Source organism: Perca fluviatilis, chromosome 18 (genome assembly GCF_010015445.1).
Source record: "Perca fluviatilis chromosome 18, GENO_Pfluv_1.0, whole genome shotgun sequence".
Classification (NCBI taxonomy): Eukaryota; Metazoa; Chordata; class Actinopteri; order Perciformes; family Percidae; genus Perca; species Perca fluviatilis.
In genome coordinates, this window is record NC_053129.1 from 19,706,873 (window position 1) to 19,731,656 (window position 24,784).

Consider the following 24,784-nt stretch of genomic DNA (forward strand, 5'->3'; position numbering starts at 1 on the left):
AAGAAAGTCTGTTTATTGTTAAACTGCCCTGAAATCATCTCCGTTTCCGAATTATATTCCTGTCTCTCAGGTTAAGGACACACCTCTGAATTTCAGGTTTACTCCAGGTCACAGACAAAGGTCGTTTAACATGGTTAAATATATAGTGCCGATTATATTCAAGTTTACAGAGTTTGCATTTCCTTTGTTCTAACCCAGTCTGGCCCCGCAGGGAGTGGCTCCCCAAAAGTTGTTTAAACAATAAGTCTTCTAGAGCATCTACATTCATGCTAAATAACAGACATGACCTAATCAATTCTTTAGAAGCTTGAGAAGGTGCGAGCCAGACAAATGCTGATTAGGCTTAAAGTGATGGTTCGGAGTAATTTACCCTAGGGTCCTTTGCACCATGACCTCGAGCCAAGCACCCCCCCAGAAGCTTTTTTCACCTGGGTCTAACACTGGGCGAGTTAGCGTAGAGTAGCGTTAGCCGCTGAGTAGCTTAGCGCGGGGCTAATGGACCCACGTTTGTATCTCTTAAATGACCCCACTAATAATGCCCGAAATGATACCAAAGGTCTACACTAGTATATATAGGTTATGCTCTCATAAAACGATGGATTGGAAAGTTTGTAAGTACACCAGAAGTTTATGAACACTGGCCTGCTCTCTGCTCTCTGTTGCTGTTGCTGCTGCTGCTGCTACCTGCAGTTAGACGAGTGCTTAGGGCCGTCTATAAATTACTACACTGAAAAGAGATACAACTAAAATATGTATTAATTTAATGATTAAATAAGGTAATGTCTCCAAACTTACCTCAATTATTACTTGTCTCCTGCTAGTTATATTACAGCACTTACTTTAAAAAATAAGTTAAATTAAAAAATATTTTTGTTGCATCTCTTTTCGGTGTTGTAATTTGTAGATGTCCCTAAGCACTCGTCTCACAGCAGCAACAACAACAGCAGAGAGCAGAAGCCAGCAGGTTCATAAACTTCTGGTGTACTTACAAACTTTCCAATCCATCGTTTTATGAGTGCATAACCTATATATACTAGTGTAGACCTTTGGTATCATTTCGGGCATTATTAGTGGGGTCATTTAAGAGATACAAACGTGGGTCCATTAGCCCCGCGCTAAGCTATTCAGCGGCTCTACGCTAACTCGCCCAATGTTAGACCCAGGTGAAAAAAGCTTCTGGGGGGGTGTTTGGCTCGAGGTCATGGTGCAAAGGACCCTAGGGTGAATTACTCCGAACCATCACTTTAATCAGTATTGAAACATTCCTTCACTCAGTCACACAACAGTTTACATTTTTAAGTTACATTTTTTACCTAAAAGTATATTGTACTAAAACATAAGCATGGTTTTAACTTTTTTATCTTCAACAGTGGTCATATGACAAACCTATGGCTAACTGAGACTTTCTTCGGTTGAAAAATGATCTTTTAAATTGACGAACATCATATTTGTAATCCATGGCTCAATTCAAACGGGATCAAAAAATAATTTGCTTCTCCCCGTTCACTACCGTTCATATTTTTTCTGAGTTAGGGCCGTTACAGAGTCAAGGCATCGGTACGCATACGCGTCCGCAAGGCTACGCATCGCTACACTTCGGTCGCCATTATGCGTCGATGCGTAGCCAAATGTGTCAAATGTGTGTTGATACACGACGCGCTGATGCGCACAATACTATGCGTTGTCGGTGGGGGCGACACTGCACGTATTGTACATTAAAAATATTGAATCAACATAGCTGTGCAATTTCATCAAACATAGGACTACTGAGTCACATTTTTCGGTATGTATCAACGTTGTGTGTGTGTAGTCTATGCTGTGTGCCCTCCTCAAGAGGCGAGAGAGAGACCCAAATGTATCTATATATTTTTAAAACCTGCTAAACCATGTTTAAGCGACCTTTTATCAATGTATTGGTCAGTGCTACCCAATCGTAGCATACTGTACTGGTGGGGAAACACACCAGCATCTGATAAAAAGAAGTTAGCCAGCCAGCTGCTCCCTGACAAGAGCCACTCTCCGGGAGGGTCTGGCTCTGCCGACCGAACACCGTGGAGCACTCTGCTACCCCCTGTTGCGTGGGCAGTGTATTGCATTTCATGCATCGCCCGTGACGCTTGGGTCTACTTGCGTCCGCTGTTTATGGCATTTTTCCATTACATGGTACCTGCTCGACTCGGCGCACTGTGCGTCCCTTTTCCATTGCAGATTTTAGTACCGCCTCAGCGTGGCTGGTCGTCATAGCGACTGCCGTGGGCGTGGCTTGGTAGCGTTGCATTTCCCCCCCCCGACTCATTTCCTGGTTCTCCTTCTCCGTAAACCACATGAAATCAACAAGATGGTTAACTTTTACTGCTCCAGATTTCCCACCGTGGTCAGAAAGAACAGGGCAGACACTTTGTTTCTCTCACTATATGACTCTAGAGTCACTACTCGCTGCGGAGCTAATCGCCGGCACTCTCTCACTTCTCCCTCGCTCACCAGCTACACACACACACACATGGCGACTCGACACACACCAGCGCACAAGTATAAACATCAGGCCACTTGTATGCTACGGAGAAAGCTCTGCGTGGAGACTCCGGCCGCAAAAAAAACACCGCTGCAGGGTTTCACGTCACCTTCTCGGCTTGCCTCAGCTCGCTTGGAACCTCAACTGAGGGGGTACTAAAAAAAGTACCTGTTAGCAGGTACCAGGTACTTTTTTTCGTAATGGAAAACCAAAAAAGGCGAGTAGAGGCGAGGCGAGTAGGTACCATGTAATGGAAAAGTGCCAATAGACTATGAAAGGGAGCGTGTTTTTTCATTTTTTTTTTACGTCACTTGACTGCGAATAACTTTACATCTGAAGCGTTTAAAGACTCTATTTGTCCATTGTTTATTTCTAAAGAAACACGACAATGTATAAAAGGCTCCATTACCTTGTACCTCACGTTATGGCTCCGTAGCAGACGTTTTTGTAAAAATAGGCTAACGATTGTGTCATAACCAAGTGACTTACTGTCGCACAGTAGAGGAATTACCGTATAGTACAGGAGAAGCTTGCAGGCAGTTTCGACTTACGTTAGCTGTTTAGGTTTAAAGGGGTGATAGAATGATTATATAGGGTATTTCACACTGTTCCTTATGGTCTCCTAATGGGGTATGTAACATTGGTTGGGCTGAAAATGGCCTGGTTGATATTTTACTGGCCCTTATGCATCCCTGTGTTTTGGCCCTATTTGTAACAAGAGCTTTTCTTCCAAATATGGTATGGTCATGAATATTTAGATGAGCTGCGGCGGTATTGGTTGAGCACTTGCCATACGCAGACATTAGAGACGCAGCTGATTGGTTGGCGCGAATCCCCAATACACATACATTAGAGAAGCGACAGAATCTCATATTCCAGACACTGCAATGTTTCATTACCAAATTCACTTCTGAGACTTTTTTAAGCGAGAAATCAACTATATAAAGCTGAAATATGGGCCGTTTTACAAAAATTGATGGCTAATTGCAAATTTGGTAAGACGTGTCGGACTTTAGGAGCTCCACACAGTCTGACGAGAAAGCGGCAGCCTGCTGGGCTCCATACCCAGCGCATAGTCACCCTTTGTGGATACTGCACTACGGGGCTCCGCGGCCAGCTGCCGACATAACTAATATATTTACGGTTTGAATTTCGTCACGCCACTTATATAACATCATTCCCCAATGTCTTATAAAGCTAACCGTTGTGTCCGATTTGATTTTAAGGCATTTTACGGACGCGAGGCGTCTTTGTAGGACGAGCAGCTGCTTGCTATACGTCCCATTCATTACAATGGGGAAATACCGCAGCTAACTAGCTACACTGTCGCCATAACTAAATTATATTTACAGTTTGAATTTCGTCACGCCACTTATACAACATCATTTCCCAATGTCTTATAAAGCTAACCGTTGTGTCCGATTTGATTTTAAGGCATTTTTATGAACGCATATGCGTCTTTGTGAGGAAACGAGCAGCTGCTTGCTATATGTCCCATTCATTACAATGGGGAAATACCGCAGCTAGCTAGCTACACTTCGTCATAACTAAATTATATTTACAGTTTGAATTCCGCCAATCACTTATATAACATCATTCCCCAATGTATTATAAAGCTAACCGTTGTGTCCGTTGATTTTAAGGCATTTTTAACGCGACGGCCCTTTTAGAGAAAGCAGCTGCTTGCTATATGTCCCATTCATTACAATGGGGAAATACCGCAGCTAGCTAGCTACACTTTTGCCATAACTAAATTATATTTACAGTTTGAATTTTGTTACGCCACTTATACAACATCATTCCCCAATGTCTTATAAAGCTAACCGTTGTGTCCGATTTGATTTTAAGGCATTTTTATGAACGCAAGGCGTCTTTGTAGGTGGAGCAGCTGCTTGCTATATGTCATTACAATGGGGAAATATCGCAGCTTGCTCACTTTCGCATAACTAAAGTATATTTACAGTTTGAATTTCGTCACGGCATGAATATTATAGGTTCCTCAAGGTCTTACAAAGCTTAGCTAACACTCGGATTTCAATTGAACGTATTTTTGTGAATGTCAGAGTTAGGAGGAGGCTAGCTAGCTCTCATTGATGGACTCCATCTCACCGCGGCTCTATCAATGAGACTCACGGACAAGGGGCTTTATTTCCCCGATTGTTTGTTTAAATAACTCAACACACATACCCATTATAAGATTAACTGGAACCTGCGGGCTGCGGTAAAAGATTGTGGGCGTAACAAGCTCGCTGACACTGCGGTCAGGGCGGCGATGTAGCAACCCAGGCAGCACCAACACCGGCACTAAACTCCGACACACAGTCGGAGAAAATTTGCAAATAGCCATCCATTTTCGTAAAGCGGCCCATATTTGAGCTTTATATGGTTGATTTCTCGCATAAAAAAGTTTCAGAAGTGAATTTTGTAATGGAATAACAGAGATCTGCGTGACCTAGCTAAATTCAGAAAACTACCTGATCTCAGGTCAGTTGTGTAGCCTATGTAAATGTTGGGGCGTGACCGTTCTCTTAATACACCCATGGGCTGACAAAGGTTCCGGTTTTTGGGAAGTTGACGTCAACTTCCAGCTTTGTTGGGATTCGCCCGTTTTCAGCGGCAGTTTCAAAATATGAGATTTTCATAGTAAAGGGGTGTCAATGGGATTTTGAGCTTCTATGTATGTCCTATTTACCCACCGAACTGTCGTTTATTCAACTATGACAGGGTAAAATCGGTTTTGCATTCTATCACCCCTTTAATTACTAATGTTAACTAGCATGTTAGTTAGCAATAATTAGCCTGTGCTTATGTTATCTCCTTACATATACCTACACTCTCCATCTCTGTAAGATTGGGAATGATTGAGATTTCTCTTGGCCCAGCTACCATGAAGACATACAACTTTCAGACACGTTGCTCACGTCACATTTACGTTATCTCTGTCAGTTGGAGGCTGCGCAGTAAAGCTGGCCATCACCGGAAAAGAGCAACGGGGTCCATTAATGGATGTATTAGGGTCCATTGGTCCATTTTATATATGTCAATGGTCCCATGAGGTCCAGTGGGAAGGAGGCGTTAGCTCCACCTACATTGAGTTACTCCTCGACTGCTCCTCGATCTGCGTACTGCAGTCAGGGCTTACTCAATATTTCGGCGTGGTCTTTAAAACATTGGCAAACCTCTTTCTAGCACGTGTATTGGCAGGGAGAGCCTAACCTGTCAGCTGTGTTGTTGATGCCTCAAGAGAAAAAAGCAAGGAAGTGACTCAGAGCTTGCCCTAAAGCAGTATCTGTGCCGTGTATGTGTATGACGTCATTGACTTTTTAAAAGGCTTTTTAGAACAAAAAAGCCACTTTAAAAATGTTTAACGCCCAGCAGTGTGTATTTTCTTAGCCTCCCCTTTCGAATGCAACATTCAAATTACTAGACAAAAAATGATATCCTGAGAAATGTGGCTTTTGAGGGTAGTGCCATTCATTCTGCACTCGCCTGTGAGCGCCCCAAGTGGAACTCTGGAACTGCAACCAGTTCAGAAACCGGAAGTATCGAGAGAGTGAAACTTCTTCCCTTTCTTTGCCTGTGTTTACCTGGTGTTTACCTATCTCTTAATACATCCATGGTGTTTACCATTACAGTAAAATATTTTACTGATAATGCATGGACAGCACAAAAGAAAAAAAACTCGTTCATTCACGCGAGATTTCCCGGTAATTAGTGGGCGCGAATCGAATCAATAAGCGGTGGTGGTCCTCCCTGTATACTGTATTGTGTGCGGCTGCCGCAAACTGGGTAAGCAGTCGCTTCATAACATACCAGTCCTTGCAATTTCATATAAAGACGCAAAACTAACCATGACATACTCAGCTGCTGGCTAAATAGTTATTGACGTTCTGTTTAGCACGTAAAGATAGCGTCAGTTAGCCAGATAAGCTAGCTAGTTTTATAACGCAGCTTAAGCTGATAGAACTTGTTGTCGCTGTCATGGTTTCACCTGCGTCCATTAACATTATTCTGTCGGTTTCAGATAGACATTACGCAAAACAACAAATCGCGTTTGGTTTTAAGAGAACAAGAGTCGCTCTTAAAAGTTCAGGTAACCGCTTGACTCTATGCTAGAAACTATGCGGTGTTTACTTTCAGTTTCTTTCTCCCCAAATGTGGTTAACGTTAGGTGACCAAGATGTCTAAAAGGAAGAGCAGCCCTGTCAGTGACAACACCAACAAACGGGTCAAACCTGCGGTGGAGGAAGACGTGGAAGATGAAAATGTTTCTAATAGTGACCAGGAAGATCCTCTACCGAATAGACAGGTTACGTCACTGTTATGCTGTTAAATATATCTTCTAGGTTTTGTTCCTACAGGAACATGTCTATTTTTCTTTTGTTTCCTTTAAGTCTGTGTGTCTTAACTGATTCTCTCAGAATGTAAGTAAAAAATAAGAAACTTGCGGAGTATACTATTGTATCATATAACATGTATTGAATGAAATGACATGCCTATTTCTCCTGTGTTTAGGTGCCATGTGCTGATGAGGTGGTGAGTGCAGGAATTGTGGAGAGCATCACACTGAAGAACTTCATGTGCCACTCTCACCTTGGCCCCTTCACTTTTGGTTCCAATGTCAACTTTGTTGTTGGCAACAATGGAAGTGAGTGTAACCACTTAACAAGTGGGGGTATTCCAGAAAAAAAAGATTAACTGAACTGAATTAAGAGAATTCATAGTTTCCCATTTCTGAAACCAGTTTTACTGAAATTCTATCCTGATACTATAGCAACAGATTCCCTTAGTTTGCCCTAACTTGTTATATGGGAGGTTAATTGGATCATAATCCCTTGTCCCAGACCAGTTTTCAGGCTCTACTCTTTATTAGGTGGCTTAACTGCTGGTTCCATCTTTTGACCAGACTGAGAAACAGCATTTTCTCTGATTGATTTCTCTGTGTCCCGGCAAGTTGTTGTTCTTGTTATTCTATGACCATAAGTCAGATTGCCTATAAATATAAAGGCCAGCAGCATTTTGATGTATAGCTGTTGCATATGAATTTTAGTAAAATGTTTTGCATTTAAATTCATGAGAAAAACAGACATTTTTACATTAATAATAATAATCAATGATGGTTAATATAAATAAATAAAAGTTGATAAAATGAGGGACATAGCCACGTTTTGAACGTAGCAGGCTCACCTTTGACTTATTTCAAATGCTATTCAGGCTAAATACAAAATAAAAGAGCTTACTAAATTTAAGATTTAAGATCAGTGCTTGGCTTCTCTATTTAAGTATTACAAGTGCATTTATCAGATCTTGTTATGCTTAACCGGAAACACACCACATGCTGAAGCGCTGCGAATAGCCGCGAAGAAGCGCTATTTTCATTTCGGCGCCCATGTTATCCAATCTGTCTGACCACACCGGCACAGGTGTTTTGGCATCTCCTCTATTTCGTCCGCGAGTGACTGTGTCAAGCCAGGCAAGTAATCGCATGTATGGATACTTTACAAAATACAACACCCAGGTTAATGTACAGCGAGATATGTGATCAGGCATGCGGAGAGAGAGAGACTGACGGATGGACAGAGTGACACACACAACCAAAACACTCACAGAGAGAGAGGACAAGTGCGCTATCATCTATCTACGCTACACGGCTATTCGCGGTGTTGGATCTGTGTAATGACTTAAACATAAATCGTGTCTTTACATATATGTAAACTTAAGTCGGGATTTTTGTTGTACATGTTGGCTAACCTTTCTCGAATACCGTCTTTTCTTTTGTGTCTGTCTTATCTTCCATTTAATTCCTTTGTTAATTACAGCGTCTAAAATATTTTTTTATTCTGTGCACAAACTGCTTGTGTGACAGGTGGAAAGAGTGCCGTTCTGACAGCTCTCATAGTTGCTTTAGGTGGGAATGCACATGCCACCAACAGAGGATTATCACTCAAGGGATTTGTCAAGGAAGGAGAAAGGTAAACCTCGCACCACATCATGTGATATACATTCGTTTTGTCATGCAGGTTGTAGTGGCCTTTAAGGGCCGGTCTGTTTAGGCAGACATTTGATTAATATGACTTTAAGTGGCTCTTCTTACCCTTACTCGGCACCTTAAATAAATTGTAGTGTAAACTAATCTTCCATGAAGGCTTCTTTGCTTAAATTTGACGATGCATACAGTATCTTTGTCTTTACTCTTTGAGAGAGTATGAGTAAAAGTACCATTATACTGTATATGTGAAATTGTGCAATTATCACACGCAAAAGTAAATGCTTCACTTGACTGGCAATAGATTTCATTTGTGTTACTCTCTTTCTTCAGCTCAGCTGATGTATCAATTACCCTGCGTAACAAAGGAAAGGATGCTTACAAACCTGAGGTGTATGGTCCAGCCATCATAGTAGACCTGAGAATAACACGTGAGGGGTTGAGAACCTATAAACTGAGGAGCAAATCAGGTAAAGACCATGAATTTGAGTTATGAATTACATCATTTCCGTAAGTATTTGGTAAGACTACTGCTACACTATGCTACTACAACAATGTATCATATTTAAGTAGTCATTTTAAACATTTACCACCTATAAACATTTCTAAACCATTGGTGACCTTAAAAGCTAAATAAGTGCAGAGTGCATGGACAAATCTGGCCGAAAGCTGAAATGATAAGTCAACCATCAGAAAATTAATGGGCAACTATTTTAGTGGATTCATCATTTAAGTAATGTTTTCACCAAAAATGGCAAACAGTTGATGACTCCAGCTTTTTATGTGAGAATCTGCTGCTTTTCCATGTCTCGACACACATAGTAAAATAAATCAATTTCAGTATCCAAATTGAGATACACTATAAGACAAAGTGTAAGCAAATGACCACTTCTGGTAGCTGCTTGAATCTATATTATTTGGGAATCATAAACACATTTCTTTTACTCTTATAGGTCAACTTGTGTCAACCAAAAAGGAAGAGCTGTTGTCCATCCTGGACAATTTTAACATACAGGTATGAGCTATGCAAACCATATACAGTATAGTATTGTTTAATCTTCCTTACAACATAATAAAATCCTGCTGGATGAACCTATGTTAATGTGTTGGTGAGAGGGAGTCATTAACTTTCTTCCAAAGGTCAACAATCCTGTGTCAGTTCTGACTCAAGAGATGAGCAAATACTTCCTTCACTCCAAAGGAGAGGGGGACAAATACAAGGTAATTATACAGTATATGACTACACTTTTTAAAATGATAGTTATTTTTTGTTTTTGTGAACTTTGAGTGTGATTTTAAAAAGAAATCTTTATTTTTATTCCTCTTGCAGTTTTTTATGAAAGCTACCCAACTGGAGCAGATGAGAGAGGACTTTACCTACATCAAAACCACCAAACATATCACGGAGGATAAAGTTGGGCAACATAGTGAAGTAAGACTGTATGGCTGATATATTGATATTATAAGCAGCTATAACCAATATTTAACTATTACGATGTCTTAAATGACAATGTGAAAGTGGTCACTAGTAGTGATGAACCTTACATAAAATAATATCCCGAATAACTCTTATGATTTGATACTATAAATAAAATTGAATTGAATAAAATGTACTGTTTTGGTTCACTGCTCTTATAGCGTTTTCAGTCGCAGCAGTTTTTGAGCGAAAACCCCCAAAAAACCTACTCTGCACTACCAGACAATGCCAGAAAGACCCGGTTAGTGACTAACTGTGAACATAGTGGAACATTTAACTGCTAAAGAACCAGATATTTCTCTCAGGAGTTGAAAAACGGCTTGAGCCGCGCCTGAGATGTGCATGTCACGCAGGTAGTGTTAAAGCTCTAACCTGTTAACATGGGAGCCAAAATAAAAAAGGACGCGCCAAGCAGCTGACACGCTCACGCGACGCAGCCAGTGTGTGGCTGGCCTAAGGCTTTATTGTGGATAGGATGTGTAATCCCTTGACCAGCATAGCTAGCTACTAAAGCATAGCTACTTGTCTTTTTGAATGTTTTATATGACCATATGCAATTGTTATGTGACTGTTACAGTGCTTGAAAGACTTGAAGCGGAAGTACCTGGAGAAAGAAGACCGTTATAAGAACCTGGCGTCATTTGATGAAATGCAAACCAAACTGGAGGAGTTGCAGAAGCAAATGGCTTGGGCTTTGGTGAGATCATTTTCTCATGTTTTGTCTACCAATTTGGAATTCCCAACCCCCTTCATCCACTCCCCCAGTAGCCTCTGAAACTGGATTAATGCAATAAATACTTAAAAGATCATTTATCAAAATATTATTGACTGTGATCTACATTTTGCAGGTGATTGAGATGGAGAAGGAGTTGGAGCCAATGAAGGAGAAGCTGCAGTCAGACAGACGTTCTACAGAGAAATATGATGAGAAGGTGGATGAATGGAAGGTATGATATTTCTGTAATATTCACCTAAAATCAAGTGTGGTATGTGTTTTTAGTATAACCAGTAATTACTTAAGAGGCCGTGGTTTACAGTGATTTTAGAACAGCTAAGCAGCGTTAGCCTAAAGTTGCTTATTGCTTTTATAAAACTGTTTCTACATAAACCGTGTTTATGCAATGTTTCATTGATAATAAAGTGATTATTAACATTTATCTGGCTATCGCTATTGTGTAATGGTTGAAGTAAGGTATTTCCCCACAGCTTCACACGTGGCTCAGCCAACTGTAGGGACCGGAACTATCCGTTTCATTATATTAATCAAATAACAACCACTTCTGTTTGATAATTCACACCTCAGCTTTGCACTTGTCCATGCATAGTCCTCCTCTAACCTTTAACCCCCCCAACTTCTCTGATCTCTTTTTATGTAATAATGCAGAATAAGCTCGAGGAGGCTGAGAGGAAATACAGGCAGATCCAGGAACAGTTGGAGGGGATCACACAGCAAGTCCAGGAGCTCCAGCCCAAATGTGCTGAGCTCAAAACCGTGGCCAGAGACAAAATACCCTTCTCAAGTCTAGCGAGGTCAGTGTTCAAACAATGCATTAGTCAGGCTGTAAGGCAGACAGTACTGTCAGTAGGTTCAGTCATCTTCATAGGAGTACTGGAAGTGATTTTAGGTTGTAAATGTTGGCCAAGGAAATGCAATGGAGAGATGTGACCTTCTTTTAAACTGAGTTACCTCAAATATGTTCTTTACTGGCATATGAGGCTTTGTTTAAAGTGCTGAGTGGAATCCATAGCAACAAGGGTATTCGGGTCCCCCACCAAATTGGGTAGTTGTGAACATGAAAGTAACAAAAGGAACGATTTACCTATAATATACAGTGCCTTGCGAAAGTATTCGGCCCCCTTGAACTTTTCGACCTTTTGCCACATTTCAGGCCTCAAACATAAAGATATAAAACTGTAATTTTTTGTGAAGAATCAACAACAAGTGGGACACAATCATGAAGTGGAACGAAATTTATTGGATATTTCAAACCTTTTAAACAAATAAAAACTGAAATATTGGGTGCAAAATTATTCAGCCCCCTTAAGTTAATACTTTGTGGCGCCACCTTTTGCGGCGATTACAGCTGTAAGTCGCTTGGGGTATGTCTCTATCAGTTTTGGCACATCGAGAGACTGACATTTTTGCCCATTCCTCCTTGCAAAACAGCTCGAGCTCAGTGAGGTTGGATGGAGAGCGTTTGTGAACAGCAGTTTTCAGTTCTTTCCACAGATTCTCGATTGGATTCAGGTCTGGACTTTGACTTGGCCATTCTAACACCTGGATATGTTTATTTGTGAACCATTCCATTGTAGATTTTGCTTTATGTTTTGGATCATTGTCTTGTTGGAAGACAAATCTCCGTCCCAGTCTCAGGTCTTTTGCAGACTCCATCAGGTTTTCTTCCAGAATGGTCCTGTGTTTGGCTCCATCCATCTTCCCATCAATTTTAACCATCTTCCCTGTCCCTGCTGAAGAAAAGCAGGCCCAAACCATGATGCTGCCACCACCATGTTTGACAGTGGGGATGGTGTGTTCAGGGTGATGAGCTGTGTTGCTTTTATGCCAAACATAACGTTTTGCATTGTTGCCAAAAGTTCGATTTTGGTTTCATCTGACCACAGCACCTTCTTCCACATGTTTGGGGTGTCTCCCAGGTGGCTTTTGGCAAACTTTAAACGACACTTTTATGGATATCTTTAAGAAATGGCTTTCTTCTTGCCACTCTTCCATAAAGGCCAGATTTGTGCAGTATACGACTGATTGTTGTCCTATGGACAGAGTCTCCCACCTCAGCTGTAGATCTCTGCAGTTCATCCAGAGTGATCATGGGCCTCTTGGCTGCATCTCTGATCAGTCTTCTCCTTGTATGAGCTGAAAGTTTAGAGGGACGGCCGGGTCTTCGTAGATTTGTAGTGGTCTGATACTCCTTCCATTTCAATATTATCGCTTGCACAGTGCTCCTTGGGATGTTTAAAGCTTGGGAAATCTTTTTGTATCCAAACCGGCTTTAAACTTCTCCACAACAGTATCTCGGACCTGCCTGGTGTGTTCCTTGTTCTTCATGATGCTCTCCGCGTTATTAAACGGACCTCTGAGACTATCACAGAGCAGGTGCATTTATACGGAGACTTGATTACACACAGCTGGATTCTATTTATCATCATTAGTCATTTAGGTCAACATTGGATCATTCAGAGATCCTCACTGAACTTCTGGAGAGAGTTTGCTGCACTGAAAGTAAAGGGGCTGAATAATTTTGCACGCCCACTTTTTCAGTTTTTTATTTGTTAAAAAAGTTTGAAATAGCCAAAGAATTTCGTTCCACTTCATAATTGGGACCCACTTGTTGTTGATTCTTCACAAAAAATTACAGTTTTATATCTTTATGTTTGAGGCCTGAAATGTGGCAAAAGGTCGAAACGTTCAAGGGGGCCAAATACTTTCGCAAGGCACTGTATATCTATGGCATAGCCAGACAATTTAATCTGCAGCTCAAAATTGCAATTTCAGTTTCTAACTTGCTTATATTTTGTGTAACTTGGTCCGGATAAACTCAACACATTTTTAATAGAAGATGTCTACCACAGTAAACATCTGTGTATTATAACTTCCTGCCTCATCATCTTCTCAGACATAATCTCAGCTGGTTGTGTAAGTGACCAATGTTTCTATTTTTCAATTCTGTGTGCGAGCTAGGTCACTGTTCACAGATGCAAGGCTAACCTGAGGGACCTGGAAAAGGACAAGGTTCAGCTGTCTTCAAGGATAAATGATCTCAAGCTGAGGTACGACCTCCCCTTTTTTTAAAGTCTTCTGTTGTGCATTTAAATTGAATCATGTATTTATTCTGTTTTGACACATGTCCTCCTTACAATTTTCGTTGTCATCTTTTTTTTTATCCCTCTAGCATCAGTCAGACAACTGGAGTGGAGAGCCAGGCCAAGACGGAGCGTATGGAGCAGATACAGGCTGAGCTGGAAAACATGAGACAAAAGAGTGCCACTCTTGGCCAGCAGATTGACCAGTATGAGCATGCCTGCAGCCGTGCCAAGGAAGAACAAGGAAAGATGAGGTGGGGAAAATAAAACTGGGCAAAACTATTAAGTGTTGGTTCCAGGGGGTTGCCCAGAAACTCCTTACGCTGTGCATGACAGGGAGTTTTGAAGTTGAGCTGGAATTAAGGTTTTGGACAACAAAAGAATATCATTTACCAATCATACCATTTTGTGAATCCATCCCTTAGTCATTCTGTTCTTTCAATGCTTGTGATAAATTCTGCCAGTAATTCAATGTGTAAATACAAAAGAATTCGGCATCCCCCTGGCTTTGTTAGCTCCCTTTCAGCCCTCAGTAAACACAATTAGGATAAGATTATTTGGTCTGTTGGATGCATACTGCAGTGGAATAACTGAAACAGTAACAGCCTCTAACGTAACGAAAACACCCACCTCCTTCTGTCTTAAGGAGAGAGCAGGAAGTGCTTCAGAGGTCCATTGATGCCAACAGAAGGAACTTGCAGACTATGGAGAGCAGTCGGTCTAATCGCCTGCGGCGTTTTGGAGAGCACATGCCCGCACTCCTCAACGCCATCCAGGAAGCTCATAGAAGGGGCCAGCTCAAGCATAAACCTCGAGGACCTCTGGGTAAGACTTGGTGCCCAGTTATGCATTGGTAAAAATGTTTATACTCTAGGCCTGACTCCTTTTTCAGTATTTTGTATTACAAAAACATGCATACATATGAAACATAATGCATACATATGAAACATAATGCATAATGAGCATAATGAAACACCCAGTTACAATACACTTTGCCTGGCAGTATAATAAAATAAATATGTAATAAGATGTGTTCTTACTTTTATTAAAAGCTGGGCTATATTGGACCCATGTCAAAGCCAGATTTGGTCACTTTGTCTTTTATAAAGTAATATGTTAACCTCCATTTAACCCTTTTTTCTGTCCTTCTACCACCTGTGCAAAGAGCCCAACCAAAAGGGTACATCTGGGACAAAAATGCACTTCTAACGGGCGTTCTCTTTTTACATCTTCTTCCCTTTTTATAGGTCACCTTATTAGCCTGAAGGACCCAGAGCTGGCTCTGTCCGTAGAAGTATGTCTCAAAGGCCAGCTACAGGCCTTCACTTGTGATAACCACGAGGATGAGAGGGTGCTGCAGGGCCTCATGGCCAAAGTGTTCCCAACTGGCCGTAGACCTACCATCATCACCAGTCAGTTTCTCCCAAGTGTCCACGATACAAGATCGAGGTGAGGTCATGTATAATATTCACAAAAACACTTATTAAACGCGTGACTCCATATTAGTTGTTCACTGCCTGGAAAAAATAAACAGAGAACAATAGCATTGGTAAGCTTAAATTAATGTTAGTTCCAATGTACTCCAGTAATAAAATGTTTTCACTATGTAAAATTACACTTTGTAACGCATACAGAATTTGGAGTACATATTGATTGACATCAAGTCAACAACAGGTGGTTTTGAGTCCGTTTTACGTAAAGGACACATGTAAGAATTATCACTTTTATTTAACTTTCATTCATTTTTATTCATTCAAATGATCTTAGTTGGTTTTGTCTTTGTCTCAGGGGTGTGAATCACCCTGAATACCCGTCCGTGCTTCAAGCTCTAGAAATTGAGGACCCAGTTGTGGCCAACTGCCTGATTGATCAGAGGGGTATAGAGAGCATTCTACTCATTAAGGTAATCAGTTGCTTCACATCAATTATTGACTTCTCTGCATTGAGACATAATCTTTCAAGAGGGAATCATGATGCATGTAACACCCCCCCCCCCCATCCCTAGTGTGATGTCATATAGGGCTGGACGATTAATCCAAACTTTATCGACATTGAAATTCTAAAGCTGTTATCAACGTTTTTTTTCCTATGACGATAATTTAGATAATTTATTTCTGTTGATAGCCCTACTTTCTACTTTAAAACATTGTACCGCGTGTGCAGGGTCCGAAATTAACACTCGCCAAATGCGGGGGTGGGCCGACACGCACGCACACAAACACTGGCGCATACGCCAGCCACTACCTGCAGTTTACTGATAGCTAGCATTTAACTCAGGCTAATTAATTAGCTAGTAAGTGCCGATTTTTGCCAGCTATTCTTCCAAAAGAAAGCACAATAAAATTAAATGTTAACTGATCATTAACCGTTGACCGACAAGCAGGAAACGGAGTCTCAGTTCACCCGTCCGGGAGGCTCTGACACACTTTCTGAACTCCGTGTCCGGGGACAGCTGTAGGCTTGTACCGGTGTTGATGTTTTGTGCATTGTCGGACACACGCAGCCACTTTCCTGAAACCGCTTGCGGGACTGACACAAGTCCACAGCGGCCCGCGGCGTGTATGTCCGAGCCTGTCTCCGGCGCCTCCACCTGCAGGTTGTCAGCTGTGTGTCTGCCTGGTATACTCTGGGACGACCGATTTAACTCGCCGGTCCACATTAATATAGTTTCATGTGTCCCGTAGCTCTCCACAAGCAGAAAAAAGAGGAGCTTAAAATGCAACGCACTGGTTCAAAGTTAGGACTAACAAGTTAATTAGCAGTTAAGATATAGATTGTATAGCCTATTTACATTTTTATCATGCAGAAGACGTTTTTTAAAAACTTTCATACAAAAAAAAACACAGTGTCGGTCGTCGAAACACAATTTTTTTAAATTATCGTTCACTTTATCGTTATCGAGGTAAAATGTGTGATTTTAGGTCTTATCGTGCAGCCCTAATGTAATACATCATACCATGATGTACTATGGCGTATGGCATACCAATGTAGTATATGAAGCTGTTTTAGATATGTATGTGCTAAAAGTTTATAGCAGACTGAGTTAGCTCTTTGAATGCAACTTTTAACATCTGATCACACCGATCAAATCGACTCTGTAGGTCTGTTAGTTCATCTACAATCCTAACACTTATAACCTGGGTTCATATTTAGCACCTTTGATGGAAGTTGTAAAACACAGGAGATACACAACAGAAGATTTAATGCATTTTTTTTTGTGCGCATGTGTGGTTGTGTAGAATCGAACAGAGGCTCGAAGACTGATGCAAGGGAAAAACCCTCCTCGGAACTGTAACCAGGCCTTTTCCAAGGAGGGAGATCAGATCTTTAATAACCGTAGTTACACCGCTGAGCAGACCAGAGCCAACTATCTCTCGGGAGATGTTGAGGAGGAGATCAGGTGTGTGGAAATCATGTCTTGTTGTATTCTGAAAGTGTGTGTGTGTGTGTGTGTGTGTGTGTGTGTGTGTGTGTGTGTGTGTGTGTGTGTGTGTGTGTGTGTGTGTGTGTGTGTGTGTGTGTGTGTGTGTGTGTGTGTGTTTTTTTGTGTGTGTGTGTGTGTGTGTGTGTGTGTGTGTGTGTGTGTGTGTGTGTGTGTGTGTGTTGAACTTGTTTAGCTACAATTATTAGGATATACACACTGTACAAGTCACAACAGGGAGTAGTTGTATATGCTTCTATCTTAATACCTTCTCTGTCTCCTGGTTCCTATCTTTCAATTTTAGGCACTTGCAGAGGGAGATGGAGAACCAGAAAGCTCAGGCAAATCGCTTCCAGTTACAGATGAAAAAGTTAGATGAAGACGTCAAACAGAACGATGGGCTGCTGAGAAGAACCCACATAGAGCAGAGGACTACCAAAGTAACACTTTCACCTCTCACAAACACCTGTTACTCTTATTGGAAAATTATTTAATGTCTAATGATAATTCCTTATCTTTTCCGAAAATCTAGTGTAGTCGGTACCGATACCACCAAAAGTACACAATACGCAATACCAAAGTCGATACCACGGTAAAATTGGACAAATATGTACACGTTACAACTACCAAATAAAAGTAAAATTACTAACAAAATTAATTAGATCTCAAACTGTGTTTTTAATGTAACATGCAAGAGGCGTATGTTACACTATAAACCGCCCAATGCTGACTCTCTCCTCCTGGTGCTGTCAACAGACTGGGGTGATGTCGCTGTATATGCGCCATCATACTAGAAGTATTGCCGCTAGCATACGCCACTTGTGTTGCACAGTGCTAGCACACAGTAGCTGTTTTATCCTCCACTTTTTCACATAATTTTTAGGTAACATCTTGCACCCAGCGCAATTGCACAACAGGAGCGGGTGGTGCGTTTGGAGGCCCACGCTCCATGGCTGCAGCAATCCTCTCCAGAATTGAGGAGATGCACCCAAGAGGGCGCAGCAACATCGCCACCCGGTCAAGACGGGCATTTATTACTTTGCCGCATCCCGGACAGCTCCCACTGGCGTGCTTTAGGCAAATCCGCCGTCATAATAGCAATCTGCCATGGAACAAGCGCGCCTGCTCTTAAAGGGAATGTGAGATGACGCTCTGATTGGTTATTTTCACGTTACGCCCAAACCACACCTGGCTACTTCAGACCAACCCATTTTAGGTTTGCGTCGGGTGCAAGAGTCATTTATCCCGCCGGTAAAATGGCAATAGTGCCCGAGATCCACACACAAAGCTACTTGCGTTTTGCATTTGATACTTGCATTTCAGATCGTTAAAATAGGGCCCTTAATCTGTAATGCTCTCAAAAAGCAGACAGAGGCTGACTGGCCGCTGCACTCGGCACCTCATCCGTGCCAACAGAGGTTTCAATCCGCCGTTGAGTTTTTTTCTGCAAAAGCCTTTTTGACTGAAATCTGTGAGGCTAAAAAAACCCAAGCAATACATACATGCCACCAAACTGTGACTAGTTGTTTTTACTTGAACTGTTCCATTCCTAGCCTATGTATGTTTATAATTGGAAATCAGTTAACAATGACAAATATTGTTCAGAAACCCTCATAGCAGTGTTTCTGTTAATTACTGTTTTTTAACCTGGAAAATATGTTGATATTTCAAATAGATGCATAAATATAGAATACACCTTTTCAGTCTGGAAAAAGAATAATACTGCTTAATAAAAAAATGTTCTAGTATTTTACTCAGATATATTTTATGAATTTGCTCATGCAGTTCGTGTATTTGTTCCAGGACAAGATCACAAAGCTAGAGCTGGAGCTGACAGACCTACAAAATGTGGAAGAGTCTCAGTCAGAGGACCTCAGTCCCCTGGTTTGTACAGACATATCAATATCAATGCAGTTGATAATAATCAGACCTAATGGACTTAAATTGTACTCATCTCAGTAGATACAAATGGCAAAGAAAATGTGGAATTTTGACTGGTCGTGCAATAAATGGATGATCTCCAAAGAATTTGCATTCAAGTCAGTAATATTTTTGCAATCAGCACAGACGCTCCATGTGAAATGCGAAATGTCACCACTCTAATACAGGAGGAAGATCTTCAGGAGATTGTTACTAAGATCTCGTCCAAGCGTGCTGAGTACGAGGAGGCACGAACTAAGACGGCTGAGCTGAAGGCCTCCTATGAGAAGGCAGAGCAGGAGTACAAGCAGCACAAAGAGCAGATAAACACGGTCGCTGAGGATGCTGACCCAATCAAGGTAATGCTGTATTCCAACTCCAGGTGACCAGATGTCTTGTCATTTTCAATTTAAAAAACCTAACTATTCTACTTGTGGAATTCCCAAATCCCAACATGTCAAACTTAGAAAATGTTTGTGTTAACATAAGAATTACCTTTTTAAATGATTACTCACTTACATGAAGGTCTTAACCTAGGATTACATTCAAGCGTCGTAGAGCATAAGACCAAACTTCATCTGGCTGATTATTCTCAGCTGCCCGCAGAAGCCAGCATCCCCGGACTACTGGGTGAAGCTCCTGTGGTTACTCTTTGTGTGCTTGTCCTTTTTATCCTACTACAGGAGGAGCTGAGTAAGGCTGATCAGGAGGTGATGAAGTGCAAGCATCACAAGAAACACTATGAGGAGAAACGCAGTGCCCATCTCCGCAACATACAGACACTGCAAGTCAATCTGGAAAGCAAGGAGCAGGAGCTTCAGGTACGCCAAACAGAGATGCACGGGGCAACTTAAGACAGATGTTTATCACAGGGGGTCATGGCTAACTTTAAAAATTTAAATCACAAGATGAACAATTTCTTATCATTTTCATTTTGCTTTTTTTGCTTTTTAAACCAGACAGGGAGCTGCACAGCACTTGCAATATTCCAACAAAGCAATGATTTATTTTTGGTCCTTTTTAGCCTTTGAGCAGTGTTAATCTTTAGTATACCTTGTTTTTCTGAGTTCAAATAGCCATTAAATTCCGAAAGTTTATAGATTGTGTACATTATAGTTTCACCAGCATTGGATGTCAGTAATTGATGATTTCTGTCACACTGCGGTTCAGATTTCTGTGGCCAAGGCCACAGAAATCTGTCCAGAGCGTCTGGAAGTACGACGGACAGCCAGGAGTCTGGACAGTGAGATCAACCGGCTCAAGGTTAAGATCACTACCCAGCAGGAACAACAGGGGGACCGTGAGGAGGTTGTGAGGTATGTGACTTAATGAGCCCTGGTATCTATCAGATGATAAAGTAATAAGTGTAAGAATTTTTTTTTAAACTTAATTTACATTATGAAATGTCTTAACATGAAATGAATTAGCTTTGATATGTTAACCTTCCTCTGTCTTACCTTTCATCCACTTGTCTTTCTTTCCCATGTCTAGGCAGTATAACGAGGCTCTGGAGAACTACAAGAACATGGCACAGCAAATGAAGAACCTCACCAGCTTCATCAAAAGTCTCAGTAATGTTATGAACGACAGACTCCAGGTTTACGCTGAGCTCAAGAAGTAAGTTGTTTAAACTCTTTAATTAAAAACAAAAACAAATCTGTAATTGATTTATATATAGTTATATTTCTCTTCAAGCTAATGGATTAGCAAAATCAAAAAAAGAAACCTGTAAATTGTGATACCTCTCTCCTGATTTATTCTCATTCTTCTGTCCTTCCTTGTTCATTTGATTCCTTTTCTCTGCATCTATTAGGTTACTCTCTGCCCGCTGTAAATACTACTTTGATAGCATGTTGGCCCAGAGACGCTACACTGGAAGTATGACCTTTGACCACAAGAATGAAACCCTCTCCATCTCAGTAAGAAGAACATTTGAATCAACAGTCAGGCAATTCTTTAGCCTCATTTTCCCTCTAAAAATGTACACTGAAGTGTTCTTCAGTGTAACACCTGTGAACTGTAGGACGAGTTTATTTCAGAATAACTCTGAGAGGCAGCCGTTGGCTTTGCAGCATGTAGTCTATTAGAAAACGGACAATGTACAGTACAGGCCAAAAATTTGGACACACCTTCTCATTCAATGCGTTTCCTTTTTATTTTCATGACTATTTACATTGTAGATTCTCACTGAAGGCATCAAAACTATGAATGAACACATCGAATTATGTACTTAACAAAAAAGTGTGAAATAACTGAAAACATGTCTTATATTTTAGAATCTTCAAAGTAGCCACCCTTTGCTTTTTTATTAATAAGGGAAAAGATTCCACTAATTAACCCTGACAAGGCACACCTGTGAAGTGAAAACCATTTCAGGTGACTACCTCATGAAGCTCATTGAGAGAACACCAAGGGTTTGCAGCGCTATCAAAAAAAGCAAAGGGTGGCTACTTTGAGGAATCTAAAATATAAGACATGTTTTCAGTTATTTCACACTTTTTTGTTAAGTACATAATTCCATATGTGTTCATTCATAGTTGTGATGCCTTCAGTGAGAATCTACAATGTAAATAGTCATGAAAATAAAGAATAGGGTTGGGTACCGAAACTCGGTGCCAATAGGGAACCGGTGCCAACGTAAATGGTAGTAACGAGACCGAATAAGAACGAAAGTTTCGGTGCTTGACTTTACACTACACCTGACAGCATGTAACGTTAGCCTACCTTTAGCTAGCAGCTGGATTAAACACCGGTAAAATGCTGACAGCTAACGTTAAACAGTGTAAAGTGTGACTGTATTTCACTGTGGAGGACTTCAACAGCGGGATGTAACAGTCTGCAATGCAGCGCAGCAGCAGCCGTTGTCGCAATTCATAGATATACAGTATGTTTATAGACGGTGCGTTCACTTGCAGCTGCCGTTGTCAGAATTAAACAACACAGACGGTGCATTCACTTAAAACAGGTAGCCTCGTGGTGCATTCACAGTATTTGTAAAATACCCTTTTCCCATCTGGGGTTCAACAGCAATTTACTTGTGAAATAAGTTATTGTTATTACATTATTATTAAATCTTTAATTTTGACCATGGCCTTAGCAATAAACAAGTCACTGACTGTTGTTTACTACCCTTATTTTTTTTCTTCTTCTTTTTTTTTAACTTTATTGAAAAGTACCGGTTCAGGCACCGTTTAGGCACCGGCACCGTTTTAAAAGTATCGATTTAGCACCGGAATCGAAAAAAAAAAGAAACGATACCCAACACTACAATACACAACAATAAAGAAACCCATTGAATGAGAAGGTGTGTCCAAACTTTTGGCCTGTACTGTAGCTGCAAGGTTAAAGTCTCAATGAGAACCGGTTCCATTTTTTTCATTGATTGTTATTACTCATAAAAACGTGAGACATGACTGCTACAGCTTTTTAGCCAGGTTGTGTAAATAAAGATTTCTCCTCCACTCATCTGTAGGTGCAGCCAGGCCAAGGAAACAAGGCTGACTTGAGTGACATGCGCTCTTTGTCCGGAGGCGAGCGCTCCTTCTCCACTGTTTGCTTTGTTCTCTCTCTTTGGGCCATCACAGAGGCGCCTTTCCGCTGTCTTGACGAATTTGATGTATACATGGTAATAAGATACCGTTTTTATTTATATTGCAAGTTTGTCTGGATAAGAGTGTACACTGCCTTAATTGCATATTGAGATAATTAGGGTTGTCACGATTTTGATTTTAAATTGGAAATCGATTGAAATAAACTTTCAATTTTGATTATTAAAATCAAAAGCGGGACACAGACTTACCGGTCGTTAGCATACAGCTAAAGACACAGCATAATGTTAGCTTACCGGTATCCTGCAGCTGCACATTTCAAGACACCATGGCCACTGCCTGAGTCGGGGATAATGGAGAAACAACAGAACTGCAAAATCTTCAAGTTATGGTGTGACAACATTTTGCCTTTCCCATGTGTTATGTAAACATACAATGAATGATAAAATACGTGGGCTCCTACAGGACTTAATGGTGCATTCAGGTGCACCTTGTTAAACTCTTTCAAGTGCAATGTAAACTCTGAAAAACTCAAACCATTGTCAAGTAGCCTACCCTTCTACCATCTTATTGTGAAAATGGCGAAACTGATATATTTTTTATTATTATTATTTATTTATTTTCTTTTTATTGAATTGTGAAAATATAAAAACAAAAGTCAAATCGAATCATGGATTTGGAGAATCGTGACACGCCTCAAGATAATCTCTAGCTTTATAACATTGAATAGGCATTAGAGGGAGAAGAGGAAGTTTGGAGAAAGTTCAGCGAGGTTCTTGACATTACATAAACTGTCTCCCCGTCTTTAGCCTTATTTATTAAAAAACATCTCCTGTTTTGTTCAATTAGGACATGGTGAATAGGAGGATATCAATGGACATGATGCTGAAGGTGGCTGCCGGTCAGCGCTTCAGACAGTTCATCTTCCTCACCCCACAGAGCATGAGGTAATCAGTGATACATCTTTGTTTATACAATATATTTGTATGTCAAGCAGTTTAACCCCCCAAATGTGATTTATTGACTTTGTTACTATATATTCACTTAGTTAATGCTATGATGAAGTAATCCATTCAGGAGTAAAAGCCATGGGATTGTAGTTTGCTGCTTAGGTTCCCTGGGAAAGACCACCAGCCAACCTCAGCCTTAACCTCAAAGGCACGATCACATTGTCATCTTTTGTTGCTTTTCTTCTTTTTGTTTCAGCTCTCTTCCAGAGAGTAAAAACATCAGCATCCTCCGTCTCAAAGATCCAGACCGTGGCAACAACCCAGAAAGAAGTCAAGATGAGGACCAGTAGTATTGCTGCTGGTAATTTAACATCAAATAAGTTGATGAGACCAGTAGCAGGTGCCATAACCTCCATCGATTATGTTTAAGAAGGGTTCAAGAGTGGTTCGGTTTTTAGTTCCGTCAGTGATCGAAATACAATTTTTTTAAAGTTCTGTCTAGTAGGCAGTGTGTTAAATGTTTTGTTCTACAACGCTGAATGCAAGTACCAACAAAATGTTGTATGCACTGATGCATCGAGGGTACTGCAAAGATGGTGAAGTATTTGTATATCCACTGCTGAAATAACTGTTAAATGGCTTGACAACTGGCACGTTGAAGGAGATGATGTCATTGTAAGAATTTTTTTAATATTCATTAAACCAAGTTCAGATACAAATGTAATGTTGGTGTTTTTATATGCATGGAAGCAAATTTCAGGACATTTTCCTCCTCAAGTCTGTCTCTAACTGGACAACTGGTTCTTTGTTCTTTTTTTACCACACTGTGACAGAACACAGTAAACACACAATCCTGCTTTTTTCCTCGGCTCATTATTCACTGGATATAAAAAAGATCTGTACTGAAACATTCAACTTGAAACCCTTATTAAGGTCAGTCTTGTGAAGAGGAAGGATTTGCACCTTTTAAGGGCTCTGTGCCAAATCCTTCACACGAGGCGGTCCATTGGAATGCACTTCCACTGTTAATATTTAATTTACACAAAACTCTGTGTTCTTATGGTACTGTAATAGTTTTATTCAGGGCTGGGCAATATATCAATATTACATCGATATTGTGATATGAGTCTAGATATCGTCTGAGATTTTGA

At 40.8% G+C, this 24,784-nt stretch overlaps 1 protein-coding gene across 1 annotated transcript; it reads left to right on the forward strand.

Moving 5' to 3' along the window:
- Positions 1-5,791: 5,791 nt before the first annotated feature.
- On the forward strand, positions 5,792-24,352 carry si:dkey-119f1.1 (uncharacterized protein LOC557127 homolog). Its single transcript, XM_039781214.1, is given in 28 exon segments — positions 5,792-5,810; positions 6,684-6,821; positions 7,028-7,160; positions 8,379-8,484; positions 8,832-8,968; positions 9,452-9,513; positions 9,639-9,719; positions 9,829-9,930; positions 10,553-10,672; positions 10,824-10,922; positions 11,360-11,468; positions 11,471-11,505; positions 13,673-13,761; positions 13,884-14,048; positions 14,441-14,619; positions 15,042-15,243; positions 15,583-15,697; positions 17,034-17,194; positions 17,520-17,655; positions 19,019-19,099; positions 19,324-19,494; positions 19,819-19,956; positions 20,306-20,451; positions 20,627-20,752; positions 20,949-21,054; positions 22,608-22,760; positions 23,533-23,630; positions 23,890-24,352. Coding segments are annotated over 27 exon segments (3,273 nt in total). The 5' UTR covers positions 5,792-5,810; positions 6,684-6,692; the 3' UTR covers positions 23,984-24,352.
- The last annotated feature ends 432 nt before the right edge of the window (positions 24,353-24,784 follow it).